Below are 22,014 nucleotides of genomic sequence, written 5' to 3' on the forward strand. Positions count from 1 at the left end.
GGCCGGTCTTGAACTCTTGATCTTAGGTGACCTACCTGCCTCAGCCTCCCAAAGTGATGGGATTACAAGCATGAGCCACCACACCCAGCCAACATACGTTTTAATGTCCTTAGGATATGTATCTAGGAATAGAATTGCTGGATCTCTATGTTTGGTTATTTGAGGAACTGCCAGCCTGTTTTCCACAGGAGCTGTACCATTTTATATTCTCACCAGCAGTGCATGAGGGTCCAGTAACATTTTATCTTACTGTGCTGAAGGTGTAATGCCTTCTTTCTCAGACTGGACTGTAAATTCTTTAAGGTAAAGACATTAATTTATATATTGTTTGTATCCTCTATAGGCTGCAAGTGGTTAGTGCATTTTATTGTGCAATTGCTAGATACTTTATTTCTCTGAGCCTCAGTGTTTTACTTTGTAAAATGAAGGTGATATAATTCTTAACCTCTGAGGACTGCTGGGAGCTTTAAATGAGATGATATATGTAAAACACATAAGGAACTATCTCCCATATAGTCAACCTTCAATACATTTCAGATATTGCTATTATTATGGGCATTTTTTTTTTTTTTTTTTTGGTTATTGAGAGTAAATTAATGATTGAGTTTTTTCTTTATTTTGAGAAGGAGTCTTGCTTTGTTGCCCAGATTGGAGTGCAGTGGTGCAATCTTGGCTTGCTGCAACTTCCGCCTCCCAGGTTCAAGCAATTTTCCTGCCTCAGCCTCCCTAGTAGCTGGGATTACAGGCACCTGCCACCAAACCTGGCTAATTTTTGTATTTTTAGTAGATACGGGGTTTTACCATGTTGGCCAGGCTGGTCTTGAGCTCCTGGCCTCAAGTGACCTGCCCGCCTCAGCCTCCCAAAGTACTGGGATTACAGGCGTGAGCCACTGTGCCCAGCTGAGTTTTTTCTTTTTCTTTTCTTATTTTTTTTTAATTGAGACGGAGTCTCACTCTGTCATCCAGGCTGGAGTACAATGGCATGATCTAGGCTCACTGCAACCTCCACCTCCCGGGTTCAAGTGATTCTCTTGCCTCAGCCTCCCTAGTAGCTGGGACTACAGGCATGCACCACCATGCCTAGCTAATTTTTGTATTTTTAGTAGAGACAGGTTTTCACCATGCTGGCCAGGCTGGTCTCGAACTCCTGACCTTGTGATCCGCCTGCCTCGGCCTCTCAAAGTGCTGGGATTACAGGTGTGAGCCACTGCGCCCGGCCAGGTTTTTTCTTTAATAAGAGCTTTGAAAAATATTTTGGCTAAGGTTGTAATAAATATCTCAATCAGACACTGGTTAAAAAATTAGCAATAGGGGAATTATCAGATGGTGGACCTTCTTCCAAGCCCCCAGCAAGTTCATTAAACTGTCAAATTTCCTTTGAGCACTCTCTGAGGCGATGATGTTTATTTCTTCGTGTTTATAGGCTGTCTCTCCCTTCCACACCAGAGTGTAGGCATTTTGTTTAGCTTGCTCATCATGGTCTTTCTGATGCCTAGAAGGATGTCTGCCACATAGCAGGTGTTCAATAAATATTGTGGAATAGATGTGAAAAATGTATGCAGAGAAAAAATAGGAAGACAGGAAACATATTACAAACCCCATGGAGGAACAATAAATCACTAGATTCTTCCTTACTGGGAAGGTAGAAATATTATTTAAAATAGGTGATAATGGGGCCAGTGATAACCAACAGGGTTAAGTACTGTTGTAAACACTGAGCTAAATGCTGTACAGGCAGTCACTTATTTAATCCTCATGATACCCCTATGAGACATTAGTGGTCCTTCCCATTTTACAGATGGAGAAACTGACATACAGAGATTTAATAACTTGCCCAATGGCACAGCTAATGAGTGGAGAAGCAGGGATTTGAACTTTAACCATCTGGCTCCAAAACCCATTTGAATCCCTTTGCTTTACTCTATCAAGGTGATCATAGCAATATGGCACAGCAAAGGACAGCTGGGTTCAGTGTCAGAGTCTAGCCCATGCTAGCGCCAAAGAGACGACATGTGCAGTGGGAAGAACATGCGGATGGGGTCCAGAGAATAGTTTCTGCTCATGCTAGAGTGACCAGTTAGTGGCTTACCCACTGCAGATGGCTGGCTTCTGCAGGGAGCATCTCAGTCCCCAAATTGGGACCTGGGACCTGGGACCTGGGACGTGGCCTTAGCTGATCTCTAAGGTTCTTTCCAACATTAAAGTTTTCAAGCCCCAAAGAAGAATCGTTGAAAATTACTTCGCCGGCCAGGCGCGGTGGCTCAAGCCTGTAATCCCAGCACTTTGGGAGGCCGAGACGGGCGGATCATGAGGTCAGGAGATCGAGACCATCCTGGCTAACAAGGTGAAACCCCATCTCTACTAAAAATACAAAAAATTAGCCGGGTGTGGTGGCAGGCGCCTGTAGTCCCAGCTACTCGGGAGGCTGAGGCAGGAGAATGGCGTGAACCCGGGAGCTGGAGCTTGCAGTGAGCTGAGATCGCGCCACTGCACTCCAGCCTGGGCCACAGAGCCAGACTCGGTCTCAAAAAGAAAAAAAAAAAAAAAAAAAGAAAGAAAATTACTTCGCCTCCCCAGGCCACAAGGTGACATAGATAAAAAAATTTTACTCACCTCCTGTGTTAGTGTTTATGTTTACAATAAAGTCCTCACTAATTTGATTGGAATAAGTCATTAGGCCTCCAAGTAGAGACTGTCTTATGAATACATTTAAGGAGATTTGTGCAAATTATTGTATGTTCATACTATGGAATGCTATCTAGTTTAAAAGCATGTGGTAGGTCTGTGTGAAATGATACAAGAGAAAGTCTATAATATATTGAGTAGAAAATATAATTGCAGAACAATTTATGTATGTGTAATATCCCAAAGAGCTGTGTACATGTGCATACCTCCCTACACCTGGGTGTATGTGCCTAGGAAAGGATCTAGCACACCTGAAACCGTTAGTGGTTGTTTTCCTTGCAAGAGTAGGGGTAGGGAGGGAAATTTCACCGTGTATTTATATATCGTTTGATTTTTTTTTTTTTTTACAAGAATGTGCTACTTTCATATTATTAAGAACTACATAGGCTGGGGGCGGTGGCTCATACCTGTAATCCCAGCACTTTGGGAGGCTGAGGTGGGCAGATCACCTGAGGTCGGGAGTTTGAGACCAGCCTGAGCATCATGGAGAAACCCCTTCTCTACTAAAAATACAAAATTAGCTGGGTATGGTGGCACATGCCTGTAATCCCAGCTACTCAGGAGGCTGAGGCAGGAGAATCACTTGAACCTGGGAGGTGGAGGTTGCAGTGAGTGCCATTGCATTCCAGCCTGGGCAGTGAAACTCCATCTCAAAAAAAAAAAAAAAAAAAGGAACTACGTAAAGGCAAAAGGTTAAAGTGGTTTATAATTAGGTTACCAATAGTGTTTGTATAAATGATATTTCCAAGAAAGGAATCTTGAGAGTACTTGGAAGGCTTGTTCTCAAGTATTTGCGCCATTTCCTGCAATCTTGTTGAACATTAACTTATTCCACCTGGGAAGATGCAGTTGTTTATCAAGGAGACCCTTCAGCCCCGCACAAGGCATTCAAAAAAACTTGGTTGCTGTCTTTGCTGTCAGGAAAGAGGAACAGACTACCCAGATGTGTTGTTCCAGAGCAGAATTTCTAGCAGCAGAGTGAACCTTTGGGGGCTGAGTCCCAGCCCAGTGTAAACTGGTGAAGAGTGAGCCCTCTTCCTATAATCTGGTTATTGCTGCTGTTTGAAAAGTCCTCTTGACTTTTATGTATGTATGTATGTATGTATGTATTTATTTATTTGAGATGGAGTTTCGCTCTTATTGCCCAGGCTGGAGTGCAATGGCGCGATCTCCGCTCACCGCAACCTCCACCTCCCAGGTTCAAGCAATTCTCCTGCCTCAGCCTCCCGAGTAGCTGGGATTACAGGCATGCACCACCACGCCTGGCTAATTTTGTATTTTTAGTAGAGACGGGGTTTCTCCATTTTGAGGCTGGTCTCGAACCCCTGACCTCAGGTGATCCGCCCGCCTTGGCCTCCCAAAGTGCTGAGATTACAGACATGAGCCACCGCGCCCAGCCATGTATTTATTTTTTATCTGCTGCCTTACTAAATATTGTAATGTTGCTAATCATTTTGATTTCTGCAGATATTTATCAATATTACCAATGTTGTAACTCATTTTATTTGCTCATCTGACTGAATTTTTGGATACATGTTAAATAATAACAATTTTAAAACACAGACCTGCATGCCCTGTTGTGACTAAAACGCCTTTGGCTTTCTGTGGGCCTCTGCTTGTGCTTGAGCATTAACTCACAGATAGCCAGGGGCCACTCTCTGCCCTCTCAGAAGGGAACAGAGGTCCTTATGTTCAACTTTATATTTTCTTTCTTTCTTTCTTTTTCCTTTCTTTCCTTTCTTTCCTTTCTTTCCCTCCCTTCCTCCCTCCCTTCCTCCCTCCCTTCCTCCTTTCCTGCCTTCCTGCCTTCCTGCTTTCCTGCCTTCCTGCCTTCCTGCCTTCCTGCCTTCCGTCCTTCCTATTTGAGACAGGGTCTCACTCTGTTGCCCAGGCTGGAGTGGTACAGCAGCATGATCTTGGCTTGCTATAGTCTCTGCCTTTCAGGCTCAAAGGGACCCTCCCACCTCAGCCTCCTGAGTATTTGGGACTACAGGCGTGAGCTACCATACCCAGATAATTTTTGTATTTTTTCTAGAGATGGGGTTTTGCCATGTTGCCCGGGCCAAACTTTATATTTTCATTTAGGATTTGTATACGTTGGTGTGATAGTGCCAGTATTCCAAAAATGTTTTCACATGTTTATTGCAGATCAGAGAAGTTTTGAAATTTTTGGTGAAATATCCATGTAGTTTGCTATCTGAATATCTTTATGCTTATTTAAAAACTATTTTAAACATTTGTTTCCTTTTTTTTTTTTTTTTGTCTTGAGACGGAGTCTCACTCTGTTGCCCAGTCTGGAGTGCAGTGCCTTGATCTCAGCTCACTGCAAACTCCACCTCCCAAGTTCAAGCGATTCTCCTGCCTCAGCCTTCTGAGTAGCTGGGGTTACAGTCACCCACTACCACGCCTGGCTAATTTTTGTATTTTTAGTAAAGACGAGGTTTCACCATGTTGGCCAGGCTGGTCTCAAACTTCTGACCTCAAGTGATCTGCCCACCTCAGCCTCCCAAAGTGCTGGGATTACAGGCATGAGCCACTGTGCCCGGCCACAGTTGTTTTCTTAAGGATTTTTACATTATGTTAAAAATCTTGATTGGTGGAAGTTATATTTCATAATTTTCTTCTTTCTCTGTATGAATAATATGCTTTTATAGTGATGTCACAAGAGGTGCTTTTTGCAGAGTGCCTCATATGTGGCACTGGACTAAGTAAGCATTTTATCTCAATCTTCACAACAGGCTACTAGAGTATTATAATTTTAATTTTGCAGATGAGAAAACTGAAACTTAAAATGTTTTAAACTTGGCAAGGTGTGGTAGCTCAGTAACTCAAGCCTGTAATCCCAGCACTTTGGGAGGCTGAGGCAGGTGGATCACCTGAGGTCAGGAGTTTGAAGGCAGCCCTGCCAGCATGGCGAAAACCCATCTCTACAAAAAACACAAAAATTAGTTGGGTGTGGTGGTGCGTGCCTGTAGTCCCAGCTACTAGGGAGGCTGTGGCAGGAGAATCACTTGAACCCGGGAGGCAGAGGTTGCAGTGAGCCGAGATCTTGCCATTGCACTCCAGCCTGGATGATAGAGGGAGACCTCTTCTCAAAAACAAAAGTGCCAAGGTCACACAGCCAGCAAATGCCTGAACCTGGATGTCAGCCCTGGTCTAACTTTAGCGCTTCCTTGGGCATTTTTGGGGTGACTTCTGCTTGAGCAGCCAGCATTACCCCCTCAGACCCCAGGAGTTCAGTCAAGAAGATGCCTTTTAGAAGAACGTCTACTGTTGAGCCAGAATAACTCCGGAAATTCCCTGTACTCTGGACTGGTAAAAAGAGGTGGGGAGTTGTGGGCTGAGGTTGGACTCTCTTAGTGGCGTCAGCAGCATGAAGGCAACTTCTCCCAACCTGGGGAAAGTAGATCCCAGTGCCTCTGTCCTGGGCAGTGTGGTGCTCTGGGGCTACTGTGTGGAATCTTGGAATCACCTGTGGTGTTGAGGACTTTGGCTTCTCTTCTCCTAAGCTTCTGACTCGTCTAATATTAGTCATGCTACTTCAGGTGTTTGCATGTGCCCTGGGCTCAGGGCATCGGGCATCTGGCATGTGTCACTTGGAGGGCAGTTGTGAGTCCCTCCTAGGCTGTGAGGGTGGGGCTTCATAGGGAGCTGCAAGCCTTGCGCAGTCCTTTTAGCGATCCCTGGAGCCTGTATTTTGGGACTCCAATTGAAATATTGGGTGCATTTGAAGATGTCCCAGATCATCTTAGACCACCGGTCATTTTTCTCAGGACATGGCAGAGATTTGTCAAGGTCGGGAGTCACCCAGGACCTAGAGGATGTGGTTGAGAAGGAACCTGCTTTCTTACTCATTTGGTCATGAGGGAAGCAGAGTCCACTAGGGTCTTCAGTATTATGGAGAAATTGAAGCTGCCCCAGTCTTTTGAACACATCTCTGTAGACTAGATGGGTGGTGGAGCAGGCATTTGGCTATAGATACACGTGGTTTGGTATGCGGAAGTAAGACCTCCTGGCTGGACCCACTTCAGAAGACTTCATTGTTTCTCTCCACATGAAGAGGACTTAGGAAGGAGATGAAATGCGATTGCCCGGGATTGTGAGGAGGTAGCCCAAGCTACTTGATTCTTAATGCTAAACCGAGCTCTAATCCTTGTTTCCTTTTCGGTATTGGATTAGAAAAATGTAGGGCAGGATTAGAATCAGCTGTTAACAATACCCAGGACAAATATATGCCCTGAGAACTTTGGAAAGGAAATAATTTCCTAGGAACGGTGGCAGCTGCAGCGGTAATTTATGTGTGTCTTCTAACACTTGTAGTACTTGGTTTTAGTTTTTGATTGTATCTCTGCCTTTCCCTATCAAAAGGTGACTTAATTTTTTTCAGTGAATTTATATTAATTTTTAGTGGCAAGAAAATACATTCATCCTCAATAATATAATACATTCAAATAGAGAGTGAAATATACTGTTTTCTGCTGTCATTGTGGCAAAGATTAATATAAGTAAACCTCAAGATATTTTATCAGTTAGTATGTTAATTTGGAGAGCCACATAGTACTGGTGAGGGTGGGAGATATACTTTTGGAAAGTAATTCAGCAGAATTTATCAGGAGGCCAGAACATGTAGATGTTTTACCAATTTATTCCATACTCAGAAAGCTACCCTAATGGAATAATTTGTGCTAAGAAAAGCCCTGGCCACAAAGATGTTCACTGACACATTATTTTGAGAGCATTTTTCTTATGCAGAAAGCTTGGGACAACATTGGAAGGCACAAATTGGCAAGTAAAGATTAATTATAACTTTATTGCACAAAAATAAGCTTTTGGTATGAGTTTTTCTAATTTTCCTATGCATATCTGCTTTAAAAATAGTTGTAGCATGCTTTTTCCCCCTTAGCCATATATTTTGAGCATTTTCTTCCTCTTTTGTACTCATATATGAAAACTCTAACCTTAGTTGAAACTGGCCTTTCTTGCACCTGGACAGCCGAACATTATTGGGAAAAACCATTATTAAGCTGCCTGGTTTAACTTTAAATTCACGGTCATGACTGTCAAATTAGTCCTTAGTACTGTCTGTAAATGCTAAAACATTTCCATAGTAAATTGGCTTTCCCAGTCTCTGGGAAGATATGTGATACCTTCTTTCTTCAAAGCTTCCATATATAACACCCCTTCCCCACTCAGCCAATGACTTCATCTCCAACAAGGAAACCCCTCACCTCTGCCACCGTGTCTTCAAGCCCATCTGCGGCTTTCCTCTCCTTCACACAGGATGCCTCCTGTCCCAGGTCAGGCTTTCCTCTTGTGTCTCAGCTCCAACTCCTTCCTCTTCTTCAGAGACTTCAGTCTTCCATTGCTCCATCCTCTCTCCTGCATCGTCAGTCTCCCCTTCCCTTTTGACTTATTGCCAGCATCACTAAAAATGCTATAATCTTTCGCATCTTTAAAAACAAACAAATCTTACCCTTGCATCCAAGTGTTTGTCTACCCTGTTAGTTTTCATGCCTTTTCTCTGCTACCTTTTAAAGCAAAATTTCTTTTTTTTTTTTTTTTTGGTCACCCAGGCTGGAGTGCAGTGGTGTGATCTCAGCTCACTGCAACCTCCACCTCCCAGGTTCAGGCGATTCTCCTGCCTCAGCCTCCTTAGTAGCTGGGACTACAGGCACGCGGCACCACACCTGGCTAATTTTTTTTTTTTTTTTTTTTTGAGACAAAGTCTTGCTCTGTCACCAGGCTAGAGTGCAATGGCAAGAATTGGCTCACTGCAACCTCTGCCTCCCAGGTTCAAGTGATTCTGCTGCCTCTGCCTCCCAAGTAGCTGGGACTACAGGCCTACTACCTAAGTTTTGTATTTTTGGTAGAGACAGGGTCTCACCATGTTGGTCAGGCTGGTCTCGAACTCCTGACCTCGTGATCCACCTGCCTTGGCCTCCCAAAGTGCTGGGATTATAGGTATGAGCCACCACGCCCAGCCAAAGCAAAACTTCTTAAGAGTTGTTGTCTGTCTTGTCTTCATCCTCTCCCATTTTAGTCTGGCTTCATTCTTACCATTTCTCTGAAATGCTTGTCAAGGTCCACAAAGACCGTGTCTGTCCATCTCACTGCTCCTGTCAGAGTCATTTTCTGCAGCCTTCCCTCCTGCCTCTATTTGATAAGTCCCCAGTGTTTCACTGCAGCTGAGGCTGTGCTTCCAAGCCAAAGAGCTAACTCTAGCTACCTATTTAGCATCTTCCCTTGAATGTGTCTAGACATCTCAATCTTAAAACAACTAAAATAGAACTCCTGATGTTCTCCTACAGACCAGTTCTCCTCCCTCTAAAACTCTCTGAATGTCTCTACATCACTTTCTTGTCTTAAACCAAAAATCTGGGCGTTAGCTGTGTTTCTTTTCTTTTCTGCCACATCCAGTGTATCAGCTAGCCTTGTTGGTTTTACCTCCACAGTGTATATCCAATCTACCCACTTCTCACCATCTCCTCTGCCACTGTCATGCCTGGACTGTTGGATAGGCCTCCTGACTCCACTCCCTGCTTCCGTTCTTGCCCGCTGCTGCTTATCTCTCTGTAGCACATTAGGTCACATCCTTACCTTCCATGACTTTCCAATGCCTTTCATATAAAATCATACTCCTTACCAAAGACTATGAGACTCTGTATGATCTGGCCTCCAACCTCAGTGTATATCATCTTCAGTTCCCAGAAAATGTCAATCTCATTTTCCTTTTTCCACAAGATTTTGTGCTGTTCCTTCTCCTTTTCCTAGTTCTTGACTGATGTCTTTCTTGTCAGGTCCAACTTGCTTAGAGTGGCCTTGCCTGACCCCCTATTTAAGTAGGCTGCCCACACCCTTTTTAAAAATCATAGCACCTTATTGGCCGGGCGCGGTGGCTCTCGCCTGTAATCCCAGCACTTTGGGAGGCCCAGGCGGGCAGATCACGAGGTCAGGAGATCGAGACCATCCTGGCTAACACGGTGAAACCCTGTCTCTACTAAAAATACAAAAAATTAGCTGGGCGTGGTGGGAGGTGCCTGTAGTCCCAGCTACTTGGGAGGCTGGGGCAGGAGAATGGCGTGAACCCAGGCGGCGTAGCTTGCGGTGAGCAGAGATTGCACTACTGCACTCCACCCTGGGCGACAGAGCGAGACTCCGTCTCAAAAAAAAAAAAAAATCATAGCACCTTATTTATTTACTTTGGAGCACTTATGAGAAGATGCAATTGCTCTTTTCAGTTAGTGACTGCCTCCTTCCCTAGAGCAGCAGCTCCACAGGAGCTGAGCAGCATAGTATCTTGTTCATTCCCAGGGCTTAGCACAATGGCTGGCAAGTAGCGGTTACTCAACAAAGGCCTATTGAGTGAAAGTCTGAATGAATGAGTACGTATTTTTTTCCCATATTATTACTTCCAATGGGTTCATGGTATTCCATTGTACAAATGTAACCTAATTAACTTAACCACTGCCCTATTATGGATATATTGGTTTCCAGTTTTTCACTACGCTGAAACATGTGAAGTAGTCTAAATGGCTATTGGGAATATTGTTGACCATGGACAGATTATGCAGGCATTAAAATCCTAGTAAGCATTTTTATTAAAATGGGTGAAATGAGTACATTAAGTGAAAAAAGCATAATATAAAATTATATATATATATATATATATATATATATATATATATATCTACAGCATTTTTTTTTTTGAGTCAGAGTCTCTGTCACCTAGACTGGAGTGCAGTGGGGTGATCTTGGGTTACTGCAACTTTGCCTCTAGCTCAAGCAGTCCCACTGCCTCAGCCTCCTGAGTAGCTAGGACTACAGGTGTACGCCACCATGACTGGCTAAATTTTGTACTTTTTGTAGAGATGGGATTTCACCATGTTGTCCAACCTGGTCTTGGACTCCTGGGCTCAAGTGATTTGCCTGCCTTGGCCTCCCAAAGTGCTGGGATTACAAGCATAAGCCACCACACCTGGCCAACATGATCTTAACTATGTAAAAGTGCATAGAAAAAACTAGTATGAAATAAACTAAAATGTTAATTATGCATTTCAAGTTGACATGATTACAGATAATTCTTCTTTTCGATTTTTTTTTTTTTTTTTTTGAGACGAAGTCTCACTCTGTCATCCATGCTGGAGTGCAGTGGCTGGATCTCGGCTCACTGCAACCTCCGCCTCCTGGGTACAAGCGATTCTCGTGCCTCAGCCTGCTGAGTATCTGGGATTACAGGTGCGCACCACCACGTCTGGCTAATTTTTTTGTATTTTTAGTTGAGACAGGGTTTCACCATGTTGGCCAGGCTGGTCTTGAACTCCTGACCTTAGGTGATACTCCCCCATCAGCCTCCCAAAGTGCTGGGATTACATGCGTGAGCCACCGCACCCTGCCTGATTGTTTTTTTTTTTTTCTCCTAATCTGTTTTATTTTAAGATGGAATCTCGCTCTGTCACCAGGTTGGAGTGCAGTGGCATGATCTTGGCTCATTGCAACCTCTGACTCCCTAGTTCAAGTGACTCTCCTGCCTCAGCCTCCCAAGTAGCTGGGATTACAGGCCTACACCACCAGGCACAGCTAATTTTTGTGTTTTTAGTAGAGACGAGGTTTCACCATATTGGTCAGGCTGGTCTCGAACTCCTGACCTCAGGTGATCCACCCACCTCGGCCTCCCACCATGCTGGGATTACAGGTGTGAGCCACTGTACCTGGCTGGAATTTTTTCTTTATGCTTTTCTGTGTTTTCCAAGTTTATTGCTCTGTGTGTGTGTGTGTGTGTGTGTGTGTGTGTGTGTGTGTGTTTACTATGATTCAGTGATTACTGAAGATAGTCAAAAGCAGATTTAGGAACCATTAAGCCCTAGATAATTGTCTAACTGTTTGAAGCATACGTGCTGACAACAGCTCTTGCCCTTCAGGTTGCTCTGGGCGTGTGTTACTCGGGTTTACAGAGTAGCAAGAGTGGACTTTCCTATAGAGCCTCCACAGCTGGTCGGGGTGTGTGTGGGGAGGGGGTGTGTGTGTGTGTGTGGTGTTCTAGGTAATGGGGCTTATCAAAATGGTGATTTGGGAATGAGAGTGCTCTGGAGATGTGCTCAGGGTTGGGAAGGCTTCACAACTGCTCCTCACATCTGTTTTTAGAGCTTGAGGGGGGCTCATGCGGCCTGAGGCATTGTCACCGCCTTTTACCCACTTAACTTTAGGTAGCGGTTCTCAAATCCGAGCCCTTTTGGGGGTTCATGAGGTCAAAACTATCTTCATACTAAGACCAAGATGTGGTTTACCTTTTCATTTTCGTTCTCTCACGGGGCACGGCGAAGTTTCCCAGATGTTATACATTTCAGGACATACTGGCTGCAGAAGCAGATAGGAGAATCCAGAAGTAGACAGGAGAATGTCTGTGAGGCCAGACATTAAGAAGGGTTGCAGAAATGTAAAACAATGCCAGCCGTCTCCCTAAAAATGTTTTATTATGACAAATATATTTATTTTTCATTAAAATGCTATTTATGTTAACATACAAGTTTATTATCATCTTAAATGAATTAATATTGTTAAAAATTTCTCAGTTTAATTTCCGATACGATAATTAAGAGTATAAAGAAGTTATGAGACCAAAAAGTTTGAAAACCACTGAATTAAGGAGACTGGAAGATAACTTTTTTTTTTTTTTTTTTAAATTTTTGAGACGGAGTCTTGCTTTGTCGCCCAGGCTGGAGTGCAATGGTGCGATCTCGGCTCACTGCAACCTCTGCCTCCCAGGCACAAGCCATTCTCCTGCCTCAGCCTCCCGAGTAGCTGGGATTACAGGCATATGCCACCACGCCTGGCTAATTTTTGTATTTTTAGTAGCGACAGGATTTCCCCCATGTTGGCCAGGCTGGTCTCGAACTCCTGACCTCGGGTGATCCGAAGTGCTGTCTTGTTCATCACTGAATCCCTAGCACCAATTACAGGTGTGAGCCACCGTGCCCAGCTGAGAACTATTTTTATGGTGGGTTGATTATGGCTCAGTAAACCAGTTGGTGAATTGCATGATTCAGAAACACAAAGCCTAAGGTGTGTAGAAGTCTTTGATATTACATTAATTCCCTCTCTCTCTTTTTCTCTTTCTCTTTTTTTAGAGATTATGCACGATGTGATAAAGAAGGTTAAGAAGAAGGGGGAATGGAAGGTGAGTAGAAAGTACAGTTAATGGGCTTAAGGTGAGTTCACATGGAAAAATCAGAAGGTGATGGAGTTGGAGGAAAGTTGTAGGCAGGAATGAAGGCTTTTGCTGTCCAGAGAGTACAGAATGCTCCTGGATTGGAGAAAGGTGATCTGCTCTGCCTCACATTTCATATGGTCTTGGTTAAGAGGTCTGTGTGTCATAGAGCTTATCTTAAAGGCCACCTTGTCAGGCAGTTAGCAGTGCCTGACTCTTTTGTTCAAACAAAACATTACCTGGAACCCATTAGGTAAAGCAGAAGAAGGTATAATTCTGCTGGCTCTGGGAGAGGAAGAAGAGGCCTTCTTGCCCCTTTGTGGCCCTAAAGCATCTCCATGGAGTCCATGCACAGTTTGGGCTCAAAGCCCTCGTCTGGTCTATCCTCATTGAACTGTAACTGCATAAGACAAAAATAGTAAGCTCGTTTATTCATATAACATTGAGAGCAGTGCTGGAAACTATAGTGTACTTGAAAGAAGTATTTAAACCAATCAAACTGAGAGTGGGCCGGGTTCCTGGAGTGGGTGGTACAGGAGTGGCACCTGCTGCCCCCTATGCATGAAGTCAGCATTTTAAGGACTACTTGGTTGTCTGAGGTTGAGAATTATACTGGCCAGAAGAGTGTGCAGTTTTACTTGATTTTTTTGCATGTTGCTGAAGGATTTATACCAACCAAGAAAGCCCTTAAGTTTTCCTGCAGTCAAAAGCCCATGCAGTTTCAAGTGCATTGGGCCTAGGAACAACAGAGCTGATTAGTATGGGAGGATTTTGAAGTCTCACCAGGGGCCTTTGTTTTAACCATCACATCTGTCCTCACCACCCACAAGGGGAGGCCATCCGATGGGAACTCTTTTTTTTTTTTTTTTGAGACGGAGTCCCGCTCTGTCGCCCAGGCTGGAGTGCAGTGGCCAGATCTCCACTCACTGCAAGCTGCGCCTCCCGGGTTCACGCCATTCTCCTGCCTCAGCCTCCCGTGTAGCTGGGACTATAGGTGCCCGCCACCGCGCCCAGCTAATTTTTGTATTTTTAGTAGAGATGGCGTTTCACTCTGTTAGCCAGGATGGTCTCGATCTCCTGACCTCGTGATCCGCCCATCTCGGCCTCCCAAAGTGCTGGGATTACAGGCGTGAGCCACCGCGCCAGGCCCGATGGGAACTCTTTAGCATTCCTTTCTCTCTTACCCTTCCCATCAGTGACGGGCTTGTAGACATGTGAATTTTAAACCAATCTTGAGGAAGCTGCCTTGTATAATAAAAACTAATTGGCCCTTGTACTGCAGCAGAAAGCTTTCTCATCCACACTATCTGCCCTGATGTGTCTACCTCCTATTGCCTCCTTCTCAGTTTATAGCATTACAAAAAGGGAGGAGAAATAGCCTTGTTTTAACTGCCAGCTTCTTCTCCACTGTGGGCTGAATGAAGATAAGAAAAGTTAGCTGAAGAGTTGCAGGTCTGAAGCTTTTGGGCCAGGACTGGAGCATTCTTGTTCTTCTAGCCTAGGCTGAGGTACACTCTGTCCCAGCTGACATGTGTGTTAGTGGCACAGTTCTGATGATGCCTTTCATTAAGTCCCCACGTGCCAGACCCCATGTGCAGGCGGTAGTGTTCACTCTCCCCTTAAACACAAGTGTATGCCCTGAAAAAGTACTCACTAATATGATTATCCCTGAATGTTGGAGCTGTAGATGATATTTTCCTTTATTTGTTTATTTATTTTTGAGACAGAGTCTTGCTGTTGCCCAGGCTGGAGTGCAATGGCGTGATCTCGGCTCCCTGCAACCTCCGCTTCCTGGGTTCAAACGATTCCCCTGCCTCAGCCTCTCAAGTAGCTGGGATTACAGGTGTGAGACACCACACCTGGCTAATGTTTGTATTTTTGTAGAGACGGGGTTTCACCATCCTGGCCAGGCTGGTCTCGAACTCCTGACCTCAAGTGATCCACTCACCTCGGCCTCCCAAAATGTTGGGATTACAGACATGAGCCACCATGCCCGACTGATTTTTTTTCCTTTTTAAAATGGGTATTTACTTTATTATGGGAAATAGAAACTTTTTTTTTAAGTTTATAAATTAGGTCAGTGAGAGGAAACTCTAACTCCAACAGTTAGGGTATGGGAGGTACAAGCGAGCATGTATCCCCTTGGGCTTCTGGTCCATAGGAAATAGGGTTTCTTCTGTACTCTGCACTTCTGGAGCCCCTTTTGGAGTCTAACGCGGTAAGCTGAGCGAGAACCACAGCAGATGCCATGCAGCCAATATGCCGTTCTCTTTCCTTGCAGGTGCTGGTGGTGGATCAGTTAAGCATGAGGATGCTGTCCTCCTGCTGCAAGATGACAGACATCATGACCGAGGGCATAACAAGTGAGCATGCTCTCTGTGCTTGAGCAGTACTGGAGCCTTCTCTCTGTGGCAGGCTTAGCTCTTTCCTATTCATTATTATCTCCTTTGATTTTAGATTCTTCCAGCAACCTGTGTGCTAAGACCAGAAGCTCCTGAGAGGCCCAAGGCTATCTTGTTCATTACTGAATCCCTAGCACCAAACCCAGGGCTAGATGCTCATTCAATGTCTGTTAAAGGAATGCCAAAAGAAAGGTTAAATCAAGAAAGAAAAGCCAACCCACCCAAAATAAAAAAGTTCCGAGCAGGCACTTAACAAAAGACGAAATCCAAATGGCCAATCAATCTATGAAAATTGTCCACCGTCATTGGTGGTCAGGGAAATGCAATTCAAACCAGAGTGTGAGATGCCGATATAGATTCAAAATATTAGAATATTTAATCTCTGAGAGTGCCAGGTGACGGTGGGGAGGTAGGAAAATGGAAACTCCTATGTGATGGAATGTCTGCCCCTTTGAAGAGCACTTGGCAGTGTCTAGTAAAGTTGAAGGTAGGTAGGCCGGGCACGGTGGCTCAAGCCTGTAATCCCAGCACTTTGGGAGGCCGAGACGGGCGGATCATGAGGTCAGGAGATCAAGACCATCCTGGCTAATACAGTGAAACCCCGTCTCTACTACAAAATACAAAAAAAAAAAACTAGCCGGGCAAGGTGGCGGGCGCCTGTAGTTCCAGCTACTCGGGAGGCTGAGGCAGGAGAATGGTGTAAACCCGGGAGGCGGAGCTTGCAGTGAGCTGAGATCCGGCCACTGCACTCCAGCCTGGGCGGCATAGCGAGACTTCGTCTCAAAAAAAAAAAAAAAAGTTGAAGGTAGGCATGTCCCGTGAGCCAGCAAGTCTGTGGTCAGGTGTGTGTCCTAGACAACCTCAGGTATGTGTGCCTAGGAAACATGTGCAGGAATACATGTGCAGTGTTGCTCATAGGTGCCCCAAGTGGAAAACAACCAAAACATACATCAAGTGTAGAATGGTTAAGTCAGTTGCGGTGCAATTACACAGCAGAACACTCTACAGGGATGAAAATGGGCGAGCCCCGAGCGCTCACAGTAACATGAATGCATCTGATAAACACAACGGTGAGCAAAGACAGCAAGACACGCAAGACCACTGATAGTGAGCCTTCATTCCACAGAGTTCAGACCGCAGAGCTCAGCTGTGTTGTTTTAAAATGCAGATGTAGGGGGTAAAACCTCAAGAGAAGAGTTCACCATTCAAAGGAGGATAATGATTCTGTTTGCAGGGAAGAGAGGAAATGGTGTTGACAGAGGGGAATGTGAGCTGGAGCCAGGGCACTTATGTGGTGCTGATTGGGTTGGGTTTTGTTTGTTAACTGGGGTGGTGCTTATTTAGACATTTGCCTTATAGTTATTTGTATGTTTATGTTTTGTTCACGCTTTGGAATGTGTGCTATAACTTTTGGTAAATAACAAGGAGTACGATTGCTGGATCACATGATGAGTGTGTTTAGATTTGTAAGATACTGTCAAACCAGTTTTCAAAGTGGCTGACCATTTTGCATTCCCAGCAATAGTGAATGAGAATTCCTGTTGCTCCACATCCTTACCAGCATTTGGAGTTGTCAGTGTTCTGGATTTTGAGCATTCTACTAGCTGTGTAGTGGTACAGTATCATTGTTTTAATTTGCATTTCCCTGATGACCTAGGATATGGAGCATCTTTTCACATGCTTATTTGCCATCTGTATATTGTTTTTTGGTGCAGTGTCTGTAAGGTCTTTGGCCCATTTTTTAATTGGGTTGTTTTCTTATTGTTGAATTTTAAAGGATCTTCGTATATTTTGGATAACAGTTCTTTATCAGATGTATCTTTTGGAAATATTTGCCCTCAGTCTGTGACTTGTCTTTTCATTCTCTTGATGGCATCTTTCACAGAGCAGTAATTTTTAATTTTAATGAAGTCCAGCTTATCAATTCTTTTTTTCATGGATTGTCACTTTGGTGTCATATCTAAAAAGTCATTGCAAAATCCAAGGCCACCTAGCTTTTCTTTTATGTAATCCTCTAGGAGTTTTATAATTTTGCATTTTACATTTAGGTCTGTGATCCATTTTGAGTCAACATTTCTAAAGGGCATAAGACATGTGTCTGTATTCATTTTGGTTGCACATGGATGTGATTCCTTCATTTTTAAACAACAGATCCAGTGTATGTATCAGCAGAAGCATAGTCCTGTAAATGGCATACACAGTTTTTTGTTTTGTTTTGTTTTGTTTTTTTGAGACCTAGTCTTGCTGTCTCCCAGGCTGGAGGGCAATGGTGCAGTCTTATCTCACCACAACCTCTGCCTCCTGGGTTCAAGCGATTCTCCTGCCTCAGCTTCCCAAGTAGCTGGGATTACAGGCACCTGCCACTGTGCCCAGCTAATTTTTGTATTTTTAGTAGAGACAGGGTTTCACCATTTTGGCAGGCTTGTCTCAAACTCCTGACCTTAAGTGATCCACCTGCTTTGGCCTCCCAAAGTGGTGGGATTACAGGTGTGAGCCACCGCACCTGGCACATATACACAATTTTTGATGTGACTTTTATGTCATTTAGTGATCTAAGTCAGTGTGTTTTTTGTTTGTTTTTGAGACAGAATCTCACTCTGTTGCCCAGGATGGAGTATAGTGGTGCAATCTTGGCTCACTGCAAACTCCGCCTCTGGGATCAGGCAATTCTCATGCCTGAGCCTCCTGAGTAGCTGGGATTACAAGCAGGCACCAGCACACCCAACTATATATATACACACATACATATATATATATATATATATATATATATATATATTTTTTTTTTTTTTTTTAGTAGAGACAGGGTTTCACCATGTTGGCCAAACTGGTCTTCAACTCCTGGCCTCAAGTTTTCTGCTCACCTTGGCCTCCCAAAGTGCTGGGATTACAGGTGTGAGCTACCGTGCCCTGCCCCAAGTCACTTTTAAGACTAGGCTTGCCCCTATTTTGAGCTTACGATGTTATTTTCTTCATTGAATTTTTGAAACTATTTTTTTCGTCTATCAAAGCAAAAACAAACAAAACAACCCACAAAAGTAAAGGGGAAAAACACCAAATGGAGCTAACAAGGATCTAAGAAAAGAGCAGTAACCCCCTGTCCTCCCATCTCCCATCCTCGGGGTCCATTATCCCAGAGACAGCCGCCTCGCTCTTCATTCTGGTCATCTTTTTGATTTTTCTACATAAATGTTTGTTCTATTATCTCTCGATTCATTAATTGACTTCCTGTGGGAGACGGGGATTCAGAGCGCTCCACTATACACAGACTCTCTCCTACCCCCAAAAGTGGTTTTTAAAAAATATCCTGCGGCCGGGCATGGTGGCTCAAGCCTGTAATCCCAGCACTTTGGGAGGCCGAGACAGGTGGATCACGAGGTCAGGAGATCGAGACCATCCTGGCTAACACGGTGAAACCCTGTCTCTACTAAAAAATACAAAAAACTAGCTGGGCGAGGTGGCGGGCGCCTGTAGTCCCAGCTAATCGGGAGGCTGAGGCCGGAGAATGGTGTGAACCCAGGAGGCGGAGCTTGCAGTGAGCTGAGATCTGGCCACTGCACTCCAGCCTGGGCGACAGAGTGAGACTCTGTCTCCAAAAAAAAAAAAAAATGTCCTTACGGCCGGGCGCAGTGGCTCACGCCTGTAATCCCAGCACTTTGGGAGGTGGAGGCAGGCGGCTCACAAGGTCAGGAATTTGAGACCAGCCTGTCCAACTTAGTGAAACCCCATCTCTACTAAAAATACAAAAATTAGCCAAGCGTGGTGGCATGTGCCTGTAGTCCCAGCTACTCAGGAAGCTGAGGCCAGAGAATCACTTGAACCTGGGAGGTGGAGGTTGCAGTGAGCTGAGATCGTGCCCCTGAACTCCAGCCTGGACAACAGAGCAAGACCGTCTCAAAAAGAAAAAAAGAAAAAAGTGTTCTTACTTAGCAAAATTTAAAAGTTAGCAACCCTATGTTGAAGCTCTGAAATATTTTGGGGGCAAGTATTAGTGGCCTAGTAAATTAAAAAATCTATAACCACTGGTAAAGTAGATGTTTGGGGATTTTGGTATTAATTTGAACATTATTTGGGGTGAAAGTCTTTAAATGTTCCAAGTCTTTATAAATGTTACAATCCTTTAAAGTGGTGCTTTTATCTACTTAAATCATCTGCACAGGAAGAATGGCACCTGTGTAATTGCCTTGCTCCCTCCATGCCAGAAGACAGTAGATAACACATTTTAAACCTTACCAGGTGATTGGTAAGATTCTCCCAAAAGCTCTTCTTTCCCGGTGAAGTCACTGACATAACTGTAGAGGAAACAAGCAAACCAAAGCCCATGGTTTGTTTTAACCAAATAGAATGTTTAATCTTTGCACTATTGAAGGAAGCAATCTTGTATAGAGGATGTGGTTGGAATGCCTTCATTTGATATGCAGAGGAGAGCAATGAAACTATCCAGCTGTTGGTAAATAAACCCAACATGGAAATTCTAAAGGAATTGGGATTATCTAGGGCAGACGAGACAAAGCGGAAGAAGAGGCAGAGGACCCATTCTTGACAGAATTAGATAGCATTTTCCATTTTCTCTCAGAACAGATCAATGAATTTACTTAAACTGAAATAGGAAGTGAGAACTATCTAGTGTGATACGATTTCAGATTTTCCTTTGTTGTTGTTTTTGTTTTTGAGATGGAGTCTCACTCTGTCACTCAGGCTGGAGTGCAGTGATCTTGGCTCACTGCAACCTCCACCTCCTATGTTCAAGCAATTCTCCCACCTCAGCCTCCTGAGTGATTGGAATTATAGGCACATTCCAACATGCCTGGCTAATTTTTGTAGTTTTTTAGTAGAGATGAGGTTTCACCATGTTGGCCAGGCTAGTCATGAACTCCAGACCTCAAGTGATATGCCCCCCTCAGCCTTCCAAAGTGCTGGGATTACAGGCATGAGCCACCATACCCAGCCTGGATTTCAGATTCTAACATCTTGGGCATGTTGAGACCATGGAATTCACTCCCAAGGAATGTGGTAACTTTAAGGAATGGGTGAATGATTGTTCCCCCCCCCCGCCACTGTAGATATTTATCTGCAACAGTCTGAAGGTAGCCTGTCTATATTGCTTCTGGTTTTATGGTCACCCATCATGTTTTCTTATTCACTGTGGGTTGTTTTGTTGTCTAGTTGTGGAAGATATCAACAAGCGCAGAGAGCCACTCCCCAGCCTGGAGGCTGTGTATCTCATCACTCCATCCGAGAAGGTAAACCTTCCACCAGAGGAGGACCCTGGCTAAGGTTAGATGGACTGGCTTGGGATTTATGTGGCACAGACTGTCTGACATTTCTAGGTTAAGCACGCATTTAACACACTGCTCTGTTTAAGCATGCAATCCACAGTGGGGTGGGGCGGAGGGTGGTGTTTATGCAGTGAGAAGTGATGTATTAAGCGTTCTTAAACACAGCAGCTGTGCAGAAAACCAGAGCCTGTGTTCCATGGCCCTGCATCATTCTAGTTTTCCCCCTGGCACTCCCTCTTCAGGTAGGACCCACTCTGTCTAATTAGCAGTCCATCTCCAGACTTTGGTATTTTATGCTTTCATTTTATTTTATCAATATCCAGTTACTGTTCAGATTTACCTGTCTTATAATTTTGGAGGTTACTTCAAATCACCTTCCAAACAAGGTCCAACTCCTTGCTTCTGGGTAATAGTTGTCTTAGGCAGATTTTGTTTTGTTTTGTCATTTTTGTTTTGTTTTTTGAGACGGAGTCTAACTCTGTTGCCCAGGCTGGAGTGCAGTGGCACAATCTCAGCTCACTGCAACTTCCACCTCCCGGGTTCAAGATTCTCCTGCTTCACCCTGCTGAGTAGCTGGGATTACAGGCGCCCCCCTGCCACACCCAGCTAATTTTTGTATTTTTAGTAGAGGCGGGGTTTCGCCATGTTGGCCAGGCTGGTCTCAAACTCCTGACCTCAAGTGATCCACCTGTCTCAGTCTCCCAAAGTGCTGGGATTACAAGCGTGAGCCACCACGCTCAGCCTTTTTTTTTTTTGAGCCAGGTCTCATCCATCACCCAGGCTGGAGTGCAGTGGTGTGGTCAGAGTTCACTACAGCCCCGACCTCTGGGGCTTAAGTGATCCTCCCACCTCAGCCTCCCAAATAGCTGGGACTGCAGGCACACGCCACCATGCCCAGCTAATTTTTGGTAGAGATGGGGGTCTTGCTGTGTTGCCCAGGCTAGTGGCAAACTCCTGAGCTCAAGCAATCCACCTGCCTTGGCCTCCCAAAGTGTTGGGATTACAGGCGTGAGCCACCACGCCAGCCTTAGGTGTTTTAGGCTATATAAATTTCCTCCAATTTCCACACTTTCTTTCCACTTTGAAAACTGGCCTACATATGAGTTTCTACAGATACAAGTAAATTGCCAAAAGGTCATCAATGTGAATCTCCTGGAAGGTTTCTGCCCAGTTTCCTTTTGTTGTGGGTGTCTTCCTAACAACTAATTACATGGCTCCAAAGAACTGATACAGTCATTCCAGAATGAGCTAAGAAGGCCTTTGTTCATCTAAACTCTGAAATAATACTAATTTTAAGTCCTCAGGACTTGGTTGTGGCCAAACATGAGTGTTAGAATTATGCATCAAAAATCTCCTGATTTTGTGCAAGTGTCTTGAAGCCATTGGATTTAACTCAGTTCAGATACAGGTCCCATTTGGCTCTAGAATTGGATTCAGGTCCCTC

General features: G+C 44.4%; 1 protein-coding gene across 2 annotated transcripts in view; it reads left to right on the forward strand.

The window, feature by feature from the left end:
- The window catches only part of LOC105463950 (syntaxin binding protein 1), an 81,264-nt gene that overhangs the window by 25,995 nt on the left and 33,255 nt on the right, over nucleotides 1–22,014 (forward strand). For both annotated transcript variants that reach the window (XM_011711438.2, XM_011711439.2), the window contains exons 2-4: nucleotides 12,810–12,859; nucleotides 15,171–15,252; nucleotides 20,458–20,534. In XM_011711438.2, the coding sequence (XP_011709740.1) occupies nucleotides 12,810–12,859; nucleotides 15,171–15,252; nucleotides 20,458–20,534 (209 nt within the window). The remainder of the gene's footprint in view (nucleotides 1–12,809; nucleotides 12,860–15,170; nucleotides 15,253–20,457; nucleotides 20,535–22,014) is intronic.

The sequence above is a fragment of the Macaca nemestrina genome, chromosome 14 (genome assembly GCF_043159975.1).
Source record: "Macaca nemestrina isolate mMacNem1 chromosome 14, mMacNem.hap1, whole genome shotgun sequence".
Taxonomy (NCBI): domain Eukaryota; kingdom Metazoa; phylum Chordata; class Mammalia; order Primates; family Cercopithecidae; genus Macaca; species Macaca nemestrina.